Below are 13997 nucleotides of genomic sequence, written 5' to 3' on the forward strand. Positions count from 1 at the left end.
AATCAGTAAAATAGACTGAGGGTTGAGGAGGAGGACAAAGGAATTGGAAAGAAAAGAACAGTGGAATGAATATGACCAAACTTTCATGGTGGGTCCCACTCACACACAAAAATAGACTATCATGGATTAAAGAGGGATCAGTGGAGTAGGTGGAGGGGAGCAGGAAGGAGGAAGTGCTGGTGACTGAATCAGAGTGAATTAGGTTCCATGCTTTTGTGATTATGTGAAGGTGTATCCTGGTGTTATATCATAACTAAAAAGAATTCAAAAATTCTTGAAATTTTTAAAAAGATTCTCCTCACAAATTCAAGTTCAAAGACATTAGAGAAAAGCCTACATTTTTTAGTTAAAGTAGAAAGAAATTGAAGTCCTAATTCATTCTCTCAAATGTCCCCTCTGCTCAGACTCAAACAGAGGTTCTGAGTGGTTTGTGGAGCCAGAGATTTGCATTTTGAGCCACTATCCACAGGAATGGGTGCTATGCATTCAGTGCCAATTCACTGTTACTCACTATCACTGCTTCAGAATGTCTAGGAATTACTCCAAGACAGAAGCCCCAGTTAAGTTAGGTCTCATTTGAGGCACTTTTCTTTTAAAGCATTAAGTCTATATTTGACACCTCTTCCTTTCCATTCCCTGCTTCAGGCCTCATGGCTGGGTATCGATGATACTAGAGCTGCCTGCTACAAGAGACCAATATTTCCATGAGCAGGCACTGTCAGCTTCCAAGTGCACATGGTTTTCTGCTGTTTGCCAACTTAGCTCAGAAAGGATCAGTGACTTTGTAACCAGTCCACATTTCCCACGGATAGGGCAAGACGACATCATGGAGCTTTTCCAAAAGCCTGCTCTGTGGGTGCTTAGAACAATAAGGTTTCCATGGCCTTTGTTGCTATTAAAAGCAGTAGGCCTTTAGTTTTATAAACTGTGACCAAGAGAAGAGAGAGATCAGAGAGGAGGATGGAAGAAGACGAACGTGATAGAGCTAGGAAAATGCCACATGCCCAGCTTGGAGTGTTGGAAGCCCCTTGTTGGGTGGAGGCAGTGACAGAAAGTACCAGAATGATTCAAGGTAGATTTGTGTGATTCTAAGCTCAAACAGGGCTGTTTGGAATCTCTGTTTTGGGGTACATAAAGGGGCTAGGAAGGAAGCCACCTCACTGTTGCTGCCTAGAACCCAGCAGTGTTGCTGGCCCTCCAAGGAAGTAAAAGCTTCCAAGACATGAGAATGGCTTTGGCTGATTATTACACAGAAGATTAGGCACCTTGGTAGTGTTACTCTTGAGGTTCCATAATTTATTCCCCATGTCACTCAATGGAGTAAGCCACTTTGATGATCATGAGTTTGCAGACTACAATGGAGATCTTGAGATCCCCGCCCATACCATCTCGTAGTTATGACATAGATGCACAGAATCTCAGCAGGGGGGAGGGTGGTACCTAAGAGGCCACCAGTCTCAGGTTCCACTCCTCTAGCATGGCTTGATCACTGAATTGCACCCAAGCCAAACTCATAAGTTTTCTGCCTCTCAACTCAGCCTGGCAGTCTCTTCATAGTGGTAACTGCATAATTGGAACTACAATTTTGGCAGATTTGACTTAAACAACATTGTCAAGACCTGCAGCATATGCAAGATTTACAAATAAAATAGTAGCCATTAGGGTTTAGGTTTGAATTCAGCTGTGTGACCTAAGGAGACAGTCCCCTCTGTGTCCTCACCTCTCCTAGGACTTTCTGAGTCCTGCTTTCACTGCTATTAAATGCAAGTTACAGACTGGGGCAACTCCTCTAAGGATACTTCCCATCCTAACAGTCATCAGCAATACTTCAGAGGGCTGTTCCCTGTGGTCCATACGGGCTGGAAAGCCACCATCTGGGCTCTGGGAAGCTGTGTTGCCAGGTTCTGGCCATTCAGTCATGCCACTACTCCCCTAAGGATGGGCTCTTCATCCTTCTTAGGATTGCCAACAGCAGCAAGATCTCTAGCAGGATTGTTCCCCAGGTTTCTACTTCAGGCATCCATCTGGCTCTTCAAGGTAACCCTAGGCCTCTTCTCTAGGACTATTCAGTGACATGAGAAAGGAGCAGAAAAGGATACCCTAGCAGCCTTCACAGCCTGGCCGCTGCTCTGTGCTCTACGCTGGGATATGCTTTATACCATGGAGTATAATAAGAAAAAATAGCAAACTGTTTCAATGTCAAAGTAGTAATGGTGATTAAATTATGATTACTTTTATTTTTTATTTTCTTTCATTTATATATTATTAATATATATGTGCTATTAATATTTTATTTTATCATAATAAATCAAATTGTAATGTACCCATCCTATGCAATGCAGCAGTTAAAAACAATGAAATAAATCACTATGTGCTTTTTGAGAACCTGTATCCGACATATTAATACATGGCTTATTCCAAGAATAAGAGCAGTGTGTATATTATGATCTCATTCATATTTTAATGTGTGAGTGTGCTGATTATATGTCTGTATGAGTGTGCCTGTTTGTGCATGTGTGCACTGTGAGTATGTGCAGGTGTGTGTCTTTACGTGTCTGTATACATTTGATTGTGTGACTGTGTGTACATATGTGTGTGGTGCATATGAGTCCATTAGTGTGCATTTCTTTGCACAAGACAGATGGAAAGGAAATGCTGCTTACTGCTAAGAATGGTTCTCTCTGAAGAGTAGGGGAAAGGACTGAAGGAGCAGAAACTTTGACATTGACTTTCACTTCTTACTTGTGTTTGGATCATATGTAACTTTTACTAACATCTTTGTATTTTCCAGTATTTTTAAGGTTTAGGGTCCAATAAAACAAAGCAATCCCCACATCTCTGCAGCACACTGACATGCAAGAAAAGAGTGAAAGTGATGGGGCGTGGCAAAGCTAAAGCCAAGACAGACACACAAAAACCAAGAAGCATATTTTCACTCATAGAGTTTTCAAGGGAGGATGAAGGGGTTCTTGAGAAGGTTGAGCATGTGCAGAGTGGGAGGCTGGGCTGGGTCACAGAAGGAGTGTGATCTCAGGCTGGGTTGGCCTCCATCCGGACAGAGGACTTCAGACAGGAACTTATTGTGGGTTTTAGGACAGGGCCAGCAGTGGGGAGAGGACCAAGGGGTGGGTCACCAGGGAAAGATTTTGTGACCATCTACTTTGAAGTGAAGTGAAAGAGTAGACACATTGTTCTCTAGGGATCTGTCCATCTCAAAGACTTCAAGTGCAACTGACTGGGAAACAAAAACTGCAACCGCCATCTATACCAAGCAAAGCTATCATCAAAATTGGTTTTGTGGTTTCATTGGCCCCACACTGAGCCTCAGAGTTTCCAGTAGAAACACTGTGTCCTGAAGAAGTAAGCTCATTTAGGTGGCAACTCCATTCCCACAGGGCCCTTAACCCTTATTAATTCTTGATTTGCTAAATCTCTAAAATCTTTAGAAACTTTTTTCTATTTATCTGTGAAAATGGATGCACAAGAATAAATTAGAGGCTGAAAATAAGGTTTCTTGTTTGTAACTTAGGTCTTTTCAAGGCAAGGAGGAAGTGAATGTCCCTGAAATCTGGGAAGCAAATCAACCAGAGGTATGTCACATTCCACTCCCCATTGTCCCTGACCTCTCCTGACTCTGTCCTAGTCATTCCTACCCTGCAACCCGGCCCAGCCCTTTGCTCTCTGTTCTTCTCACTCTATGCCTGACCTGGAACTAATCGTGGAAGATGCAGAAATGAGCCACAAGTATTAATTCAACATTTATTTATACTCCTAACAGGTGCCAGCCTCTGTGTGAGAGGCAGAATAAGACCATTCTTGCCATCCTGAAGCTCACAAACTACTGAAGTGGACAGAAAAATAAAGAATTACAGAATTTTCTCAGCACAGTAGCATATGCCTATAATCCCAGCAGTTCAGGATGCTTCAGCAAGAGGATCTTGGGTTCAAGGCAAGCCTCAGCAATTTAGCAAGGCCCTAAGTAACTTACCGAGACCCCATCTGAAAATTAAAAGGGCTGGAGATGAAATTCAGTGGTTGAGTACCTCTGGGCTCAAACCCAATACAAAAAAAAATTATAGAACTTGGTGATAAACAACATGATTGGGGAAGCCCAGAGTACTATGGGAACATAGGGAAGGGACCAACCCATCTGAGCAACTGAAGAGGCCAGGGGAGGTGTCTAGAAGGAGGTACCACATAAAACTAAGGCTTCCCTGCAATTGAGGAGCCCAAACAGTGGAAAGGTAGCAGTTACTGCAGGTTATGTGTCCTTCCTTTCTACAGTACTGTTCACAGCCTGTCAGCTGCAGGAATCTTGGGAGTTTGGGAGTGGTAGTAAGGATAATATAACTAATGCACAAAGTCAAAAGTGTGTAAGATGAACTAACCAAACCTTCCTTCCTACAGCAATGTCAGTGACCCTGCAGGCCCAGTCTCCATTTCAACCTACTGATTCATCAACCTTAGCCTCTCACTCCCACTGCACACAATTCTTCAAAATGTAGGACAGCTCGGATAGAAACAGTGTCATTAGGTCTATGAAAAATAACTTCATATTAGAATTCCCTCATCTTGGTTCATCTTTGTAATAACTCAGCAGGTGAACCAAAGTGACCTCATGTCAGCAGTTCTTCATTCTCCATGAAGAGTGGGCAGAATTGGAAAGCTAATAGAATGAAAGCAAAGGCTAAGCCTAAAAACCCTGGCTGCACTCCCATCTGTGGAAAGAGCTCCATAGCGTCCCACAGCTTGGAGAATTTCTAGCAAGCTGTCCTTTTCAGCCCAAGAATTCTATAAAGGAGAATATAGGATGGACCCATTGCAGAAAAACCACACCTTAAGCTCTGAGTTTATTATCTTAGGCTTTGGGGACTTGGAAGAACTGAGAATCTTCTTTTTTGTACTCTTTCTAGCCATGCACCTCATCACCCTAGCAGGACACACGACTATTGTGCTCATCACCCTCATTAACACCTGTCTCCAGACCCCCATGTATTTCTTTCTCCGGAATCTGTCCACCATTGAAATTTGCTATATATTAGTCATTGTCCCCAACATGCTTGCCAATTTCCTGTCCAGGAACCAGCGGATTCCCTTCCTGGGCTGTGCCTTGCAAATGCACCTCTTCATCGCCCTGGGTGGAGCTGAGTGTTTCCTGCTGGCTGCTATGGCCTATGACCGCTTTGTGGCCATCTGCAACCCTCTGCGCTACACACTCATCATCACGAGGGCCCTCTGCCTGCAGATGCTGGTTCTTGCATGCATCAGTGGCTTTGCACTCTCACTCACCCTTACCACACTCATATTCCTCCTGCCCTTTTGTCAGTCTCATGAGATTAATCATTTCTTCTGTGACATTCCTGCTGTGCTATTCCTGGCCTGCTCTGACACACGAGCCAATGAGATTGCAGTCTTTCTTGTCTGCATGCTCATCCTGCTGATTCCCTTCTTGCTGATCCTGCTCTCCTATGGATTCATTATTGCTGCCATCCTCAGAATCCACTCTGCTGAAGGCAGGAGCAAAGCCTTCTCCACCTGTGCTGGCCACCTGTTGGTGTCTCTTCTACACTATGGTTGTGCAATATTCATTTACATTCGCCCCAAATCCTGCTACACCCCAGAACAAGACAAAATTGTGTCCTTAATCTACACCAATGTAACCCCCATGCTCTACCCTATGATCTATAGTCTGAGGAACAAGGAAGTAAAGGGTGCCCTGAGGAGACTCCTGGAGAGCCTCAATTGATGAAGCAACAGCCCATCAAGTAGAAGGGGATGATGTGGCCCACCAGGACTGACCTGACCTCTTTCAAGAATCCAGTCATCTCACTATGCACCTTGTGGACCCATGCCTCCCTATGAGGACTTCTCCATGGTTCTCACTGCCCCCTCTTCTGGGTGGTCAGAAACATGGAACAGATCCTAAGGTTTTCTGGGACATGGCAGTCCTGCAGTGTTTGTAGATGTTTTTTGCCCCCTCATGGGGGATTCCATTTGTCATCTGGAGCACTGTCAGAAATGTGGACACTGGCAAGCAGAAGGTCACAAGAGGACCCAAACAAAACTTCTTTGGCCACAGAGCCAGGAGGGATAGAAATAGAAGGAGCTCCCAGAACCAAATAAGGTAAAGTAAAGCAGAAAGACAAAGCCAGCTCAGTCATAGAATTCCTGCACCACCAGAAAATAACCTAAACATTACTTGATATACAGCAGTGCAAACTGAAGCAACGGCACTAGCATTAATAGTAGCCTATGACGTCACTTCTACTTCTTGGCCAACTAATCCCCCTTCGTCCTTCAAATCTCAATCAAAGACTTAGCTGTTCCCCAAAGCCCATGAAACTTGCTCCTTCCTGACCCACCCAGCATACCCAGCTGCCCCTCCCTTGTTCCTAGAAGCCCCTTGAAAGTGAGAACTATGATTAATCTGTGTCATCCCAGTGTATGACACATAATCAATGCTCAATAAAGATCGTTGAACTTAACTATGCATCTCCATGAGTGATTCAGGGACAAAGGTCAGGTGTACTAATCCCGAGAAAGGGCTTGTTGTCTCCACTCCACCCCACAGATTGGACTAGATGCCTTGAATTCCTGTGTTTCCCTCCACTATAGTACTTAGGAGGAAATATTTATTGAATAAATTAATGAGCACCTGGAGTATACCAGATACTGGGCTTGATGATGGGTATACAAAGAATTTTAAGACAAGGTCTCTGTTCTCAAGGAGCTCACAAATTAATCTGAGTTACTAGGCACTAAAACAATTCATTTTAATACAATAATTACTTTTTATTTCTTCACGAAAAGGGATGAATCATTCATACCATCAAATATAGGAACACCTACATGCTGTTAAAAGGGTCAAGAAACAGGGAGCCTAGGTCCTTGATGGGTCTTTCGCTGAGCAAATAAAACACTACCAAGACACCTTCCTCTGGACTCTGTGTTCAATCAACAATATATTTCTTTATGGATTGAATGAAAAAGAATTCCCAAATGAGGCATGAAACAAAAATCCTATAAACATCAACTGTAACCTCCTACTGTTTCCACCATCATGCCTAGGTGATGACCCTGCCCTCGGGACCACAGCTCAGGACACAACTGGGCCCTTCCACATTGCCCCTCCTCCTTCAAGCTACACTCTGCCCTTCAGAGCAGGGCAATGCTGCAGCTTGGAATGGACAGGGTAGCAAAAGGGGCACTAGCATGAGGTGCTTTCAGAGAAATTTGATGACAATTTCAGGTTGCTCAAAGGAAGTTGAAGTGGTAGCTAAATTAAATCTGTGTGACTTTGGAGAGAGAAAAATAAAATGAGAGCAGAAAAAAAGAAATATAAGAACAAGATAGAGATGGAAATAGTTACTCTCTGAGCAAGTTTAGGTAGGTGTTCCTCCTTCTCTCACTTCAAGAAACATTAGGTCCCTCTGGTCACATCTGTAAATCCTCCCCTAATTTTAAAATAAACCAGTAAAATTTTGACAAATATTGAAGATTTATGAAGCGTAATTTTTTTTCTCTTGTTGTTGGGGATTTAACCCTAGGGTAGGGGACATTTAACCACTGAACCACATTGCCAGCCCTTTGTTATATTTTATTTAGAGACAGGGTCTCGTTGAGTAACTTAGAGTCTTGCTAAGTTGCTGAGACTGGCTTTGAACTCACAATCCTCCTGCATCAGCTCCCAAGCCACTAGGATTACAGGAGTGTGCCACAATATCCAGTAAGGGTAGATGTTTTAATATTATTTTCTCTACTTTTGTTTAGATATCTGATTTCCATTTTTAAAAAAGTTTTAAAAGCTAAAGACTATTGACTAGTCACTTTTTAAAATATTTTTAACTTGCAGATGGACACAATGTTTTGTTTATTTATTTTTATGTGGTGCTGAGGATGAAACCCAGTGCCTCACATGTGCGAGGCAAACCCTCTACCACTGAGCCACAACCCCAGCCCTTGACTAGTCACTTTTGTCTACTTGCATAGAATACCCTTGCCTTCTCTCTCTCTCTCTCTCTCTCTCTCTCTCTCTCTCTCTCTCTCTCTCTCACACACACACACACACACACACACACACACACACACACTCAGATGCACATAGTCTTTTGAAAAGGACACACTGGTAATTAGGCAGTCTGGCAGCAGTTAGTAGGAAGAGGTCCCCTCCACTCAGAAGCACTGCATAGATTGGGCTCCGGGGTGAAAAGGGAATGAACACCATCAAAAGGGCCATCTCACGCCAGTCAGCATGGCAGTTATCAAGCATACAGACAACGATAAATGTTGGCAAGAATGTGGGGGGGAAGGCACACTTATACACTGCTGGTGAGACTGCAAATTGGTGCAGCCAATATGGAAAGCAGTATGGATATTCCTCGGAAAATTGGGAATGGAACCACCATTTGACCCAGCTATTCCACTCCTCAGTCTATACTCAAAGGACTTAAAAACAGCATACTACAGGGACACAGCCACATCAATGTTTATAGCGGCACAAGTCACAATAGCTAAACTGTGGAACCAACCTAGATGTCCTTCAGTAGATGAATGGATAAAGAAAATGTGGTATATACACAATGGAATATTACTCACCATTAAAAGATAATAAAATCATGGCATTTGCAGGTAAATGGATGGAGTTGGAGAATATCATGCTAAGCAAAATAAACCAATCCCCAAAAACCAAAGGCCAAATGTTCTCTCTGATAAGTGGATGCTGATCCATAATGGGGGGTCATGGGAAAAATGGAGAACTTTGGGCAAAGGGGAGGGAGGGAAGGGGAGGGGGCATGGGAGTAGGAAAGATGGTGGAATGAGATGGACATTGTTACCCTAGGTAAGTGTATGATTGCACATATGGTGTGACATTACATCATGTACAACCAGAGAAATGAAAAGTTGTGCTGCAATTGTGTACAATGAATCAAAATGCATTTTGCTGTCTTATATACCTAATTAGAATAAATAAAAATTTACCAAAAAACAGAGCCATCAATGCAGGTGGCTTGTTAGTCTGGATGAAAGCACCTGCAACACCAGCTGAGCTTCTCAAAGCAGAGTGCCCCCACCCCTGCTGTTCCCAGATGGGTTGGTCCTGACCCCTCAGAGTTATCTTTTACTGTCCCCAAATTGTGAGAGGAGGGATCAGAGAAGACCAAGGATGCAAGACACACAGTAGTGTGGGGGCTTCCTGGGTCCAGCACAAGAGCCCTCAGGGGGCTGGAGGCCTTTAGTGGCCTCCAACAGGAAGAGCAAGGCCAGGCCCACCAGCCCTCACAGGTAGGGCCAGACCCTCCCATGGTCCTCATCATGTGGGCCAATGCCACCCCCTCCCCCTCCCCAGAGGGACAGATCCACTCAGGCATTATTTCTAAGAAAGGGACCCAGGAATCATGCAAAATAAGGGAAACAGTCTTCTCAATACACAGGTAAGAAATAATGCCTACCTGACCTCAGGTGGACTAGGGAGAGTGATTAAATGGAAGTTGAGATGAGATGAGGATGCTGTGGAAATGCCTGTCACCAAGACAGAGAAAGAAGGAGAAAGAAACATTTGGAGAGTGGGGTAAACACATTGAGTTTGGTTAGGGGTTGGTTGGTTTTAAGTTGCCCATGGAACATCCAAGTTCACATAACATACCGTCAACCCTCTAGGTATGCAGATGCAACGAACCTCAGGTCAAAAGTACTCAAAAAATTATATCTGTACTAAACATGTACATACTTTTTAAATATTCCTTAAGCAACACAGCCTAAAAACTGTTTCTATAGTATTTTTATTGTATTCAAAATCCTAAGTTGGGCTGGGGATATAGCTCAGTTGGTAGAGTACTTGCCTCCCATGTACAAGGGCCTGGATTCAATCCCCAGTACCACCAAAAAAAAACCATAAATACTCTAGAGATCATTTAAAATATACAGGAGGATATGCATAGAATACGGTCAAATATGATATCATTTTTTACATGAGGATTTTAGTATCTTGAGGGGGAGGGTCCTAGAACCCATTCCCTATGGAAATCAAGGGACATTACACTGGTTTGAAGCTCAGAAATTTAAGATCTTGAGGATCTAGCAAAAAGCTATATGTTTAGTGATCATTGTCCTTGAATTTATATATCCTGACCCCTGCAACCTCTTAGGCTTAATCATTAAAGACTCTGCCTAATGTGTCTTAAAATATACTTATTATGTTCTGAACAAGTCATCTCTAATTTCAAAACACAAAAGATGTGATTGCCAGAGTGTTTGGGTTAGGACTTGTGCTGTGGAAAGGAGGGGCCATCTTTTGCTGAGCATTTCCTGTGTGTCTATGTGTGTTTATTCAAACAAAAGTGTACATGAGTAATTGGAATGGATGGAAGGAAAAATCTCATTGTGTAATGTTGATGAAAGCTGATGAAACAAGCTATCAGTTGCTCTCTAGAGGAATGACTTTCAAGATATGATGAGAACTATGTGTAGAATTTAGAAAAGGGTTACTTTTAGGAAGCAACTCAAAGCCACAGAGACAGAATTGTGTAGCATTGGCCCCGTGGTGTCTAACCTGGCCCCAAGCTTCAAGTGACTTCAGAGACTTCATCATAGCACAGTATTCCTCATTGCATTAAAAAGAGGTGCCAATTAGAAAAACTTTCAGAGTAAAAATTCAACCCCAAATGAATTGTACAGGATAATTAAAACTTCATCCAAGTATTTCACTTGGGAACTAATTAGAAGTTTTTCTCACCAATTGAATAACTTTCTGGACGTGTTTTTTGTTTGTTTGTTTTTTTGCTTGCATGCAAATGTAACATGTTAGAGTCACTGTTCTGCACTAGCTTATTTTCCCAGAAATATGCCACCTTTTCATCTTTAATGGTAAGATTGGTTGATATTTATTTTCTTTTCCAAAGTTGCCTATATTTTCTATGATATAATAAAATATATATATTTGAAACTCTATATCTAATAAAAGGCATAGTAGAGATACAATGGAATTCTAAAAAAAAAAAAAGAGGTCATGAAATGATGGATAGATGATGACAAAGAACAAAAGGGGAAAATAGAAAATAGTAAGCAGTATAGTAGATTCAAACTTGACAATATTACCAATTGCATGAACAGTAAATTTAAATGTTTTAATTAAAAAGCAAATTGTAGGGCTGAGGTTGTGGCTCAGCTGCGGAGTGCTGGGTTCGATCCTCAGCACCACATAAAAATAAATAAATAAAATAAAGGTATTATGTCCATCTACAACTAAAAAACAAAATATTTTTTATAAAAAAGCAAATTGTCAGATTGAATGAAAAAGCAAACCAAAACTATGTACTAAGCATCAGAAATTCACTTTAAAGGGCTGGGAATATAGTTCACTGGTAAAATCCTTGCCTAGCACATACAAGGCCCTGTGTTCCATCCCCAGGACTGCAAACAAAAATAAAAAGGAAGAAAAAAAGAAAAGAAATTCACTCTAAATATGAAGACATAGGTATGGTAAAAGGAAAGAGATGAACTATGCAAACTTTAATCATAAGAAAGCTTGATTGGCCATATTAATAGTCAAAGTACATTTCAGAACAAGAAATATGATAGGATGGAGGACATTTGCTAAAGATAAAGCAGTCAATACATGAAGAAACATAGTAACTTTAAATATGTATGCACTATATATAACAGAGTTTCAAAATACATGGAGTAAAACTCACAGAAAAGAAAAGAGAAATAGATAAATATACAATCACAGATGAATATTTTAACACTCTTCATTTAGCAACAAAATTGATAGAATAAAATTGCAGAAAATCAGAGACAGAACAGCAAATTAAAATTTATATATGTAATAGGAAAGAAGTAATTTGAACTAAATGAATAAAATGTAAAATAGATAAAGAATACAGAAAAATCCATGAATCTGAAAGCTTTTTAAAATATTTTTTGTAGTTGTAGATGGACAGCATACCTTTATATCATTTGTTTATTTTTATGTGCTGCTGAGGATTGAGCCCAGTGCCTCACTAGGCAAGCACTCTGCCACTGAGCTACAACCCCAGCCCTGAAACCTTTTTGAATGCCAACAAAACTGATATAAAGAATAACCAGTGAATATTAGAAATAATATTTATAAATAAGTTTACCAATTTAAGATGAAATGAACAAATTCCCTGAATGACACAAATGGCTAAAACTGCTCTGTGAAGAAGTATAAAACCTGAGTAGTCCTAAATCTATGAAAGATGTTGAGCATGCTTAGGTCCACATGACTTTGCTGATCAATACTATCTACTATTTAAAGGAGAAATAGTATCAATTGTCAGGAGCTGTCCTGGATGCAGACACCTTTAAGTCCTAATGCACCAGGTTTTGACCAATTATTGCCTTCAGTCTGGCACGGCAGTGCCAGGTCACAATAACTTGGGGTTACCCCATTCAGATAATGAGGTGTAGCTCCAGGTGTAGGCATCATCCGCGGGGGGGTTGACATACACTCACCTGTTCCTTTGTAAACCTGACCCCTTGCCTGATTTGAATGGCTTCTCCCTAATAAAAGGGTTTAGCACATGCTCCTCTCTCTCTTTCTTGCCTGTCTTGCCCCCCTTGTGGGAGCTGCAGTCAAGGAGCAGTCACTAAACCCAAAGAAAAGGTAATCTCTGTGTCTGTATCTTTATTTATTCCCTATAATTCACTTGGAGTAACCCTGATCTGTTTAGTCATGTGACATGACTAAAAATTCTTTCAGAAAGTACAGGAGGGTGAAGCACTTCCCAAATCATTTTATGAGGCCAGCGTTACATAATACAAGAAAAGAAGACCACAGACTATCTGGGGATATAGTTCAGTGGGAGAACACTTGTCTAGCATACCCAAGGCAATGGGTTCAATCCCCAGCACTACAAAAAAGGCTACAAACCAAGATCCCTCATGAAATCATAGTGTATGCCAAAAAAAAAAAAAAACTTGATAAATTTAACAACCTGAAGCCAGCAATTTATAAATAGGTTGATGTGTATCAATACCAAGTGTAATTTATCCCAAAAATTAAGGATCAATTTTGTTTTTAAAAAACCAAGCCAGGCATGGTGGCACACGCCTTTGATCCCAGTGGCTTGGGAGGCTTAGGAAAATCGTGAATTCAAAGCCAGCCTCAGCAACTTAGAACTTAGCAAGACCCTGTCTCTAAATAAAATATAAAAAAGGGCTGAGGATGTGAGTCAGGGCTGAGGATGTGGCTCAGTGGGGTTCCTGGGTTCAATCCCAATACACAAAAAGAAAAAAAATAAATCAATAACATGAACAATAAATAGAGGAAATAGAGGAAAAATACAATCATTTTAATACATGTAGAAAAATCATTTGACAACATTCTATCGATATTCATGATTTTTTAAAAATTCTTAGAAAACAAGGAATAGGAGGGACCTTTCTGGACCTAATAAAGGGAATCTGCAAAAATCCCATAATTAACTTCACACCTAGTTAAAGGCAGAATTTCCTCCCCAAATTTGGGAACAAAGCCTGTATGGTCACTTCCACCCCTTGTATTCAATGTTGTTCTGGGTACCTGTAATGATTAATTTGAATTGTCAACTTGATTGGATTAAGAGATGCCAAGGATCAAGAGGCTTATGGTGTATTGATGAGGGTGTGTGTAGGAATGACTGGCATGTGGGATAGCCAACTGAAATGGAGACTCTCCCTAAGAGTGGGCAGAACCATCCAATAGGATGATGGCTTGGATGGAATAAAGGTTGGAAGAATAAGGATACAGCAGCAAATGCAAGCTTGATTGCTGCTGAGACCCTGTGAAGATATCAGACACTCGTTCCTTCACTTTTCCAAAGCAGACTCTGCCAGTGATTCCCCAGAAGCCTTTGTTCTTGGACTAGGGTAGCACCATTAATCCCTCTTGTTCTGAGGCTTCAGCCTCTTGGACTGTGCAGCTAGCGACTGGTTCCTCCAGCTCTCCAGCCTGCAGATGGCCATGGTGGACTATCCAGCTTCTGGTCGCTTGAGCC

The 13997-nt window shown here is 41.5% G+C and overlaps 1 protein-coding gene across 1 annotated transcript; it reads left to right on the forward strand.

Annotated features, from left to right (window-relative positions):
• The first annotated feature begins 4810 nt into the window (after nt 1-4810).
• Nucleotides 4811-5746, forward strand: LOC101959306 (olfactory receptor 10V1). The gene has a single exon (XM_005340664.3). The coding sequence runs from the start codon at nt 4811-4813 to the stop codon at nt 5744-5746; it is 936 nt and encodes a 311-aa protein (XP_005340721.3).
• The last annotated feature ends 8251 nt before the right edge of the window (nt 5747-13997 follow it).

The sequence above is a fragment of the Ictidomys tridecemlineatus genome, chromosome X, assembly GCF_052094955.1.
Source record: "Ictidomys tridecemlineatus isolate mIctTri1 chromosome X, mIctTri1.hap1, whole genome shotgun sequence".
Classification (NCBI taxonomy): domain Eukaryota; kingdom Metazoa; phylum Chordata; class Mammalia; order Rodentia; family Sciuridae; genus Ictidomys; species Ictidomys tridecemlineatus.

Coding starts and splice junctions, on each gene's coding strand:
- LOC101959306 (XM_005340664.3), top strand. CDS start 4,811: ATGGACCCATTGCAGAAAAACCACACCTTAAGCTCTGAGTTTATTATC.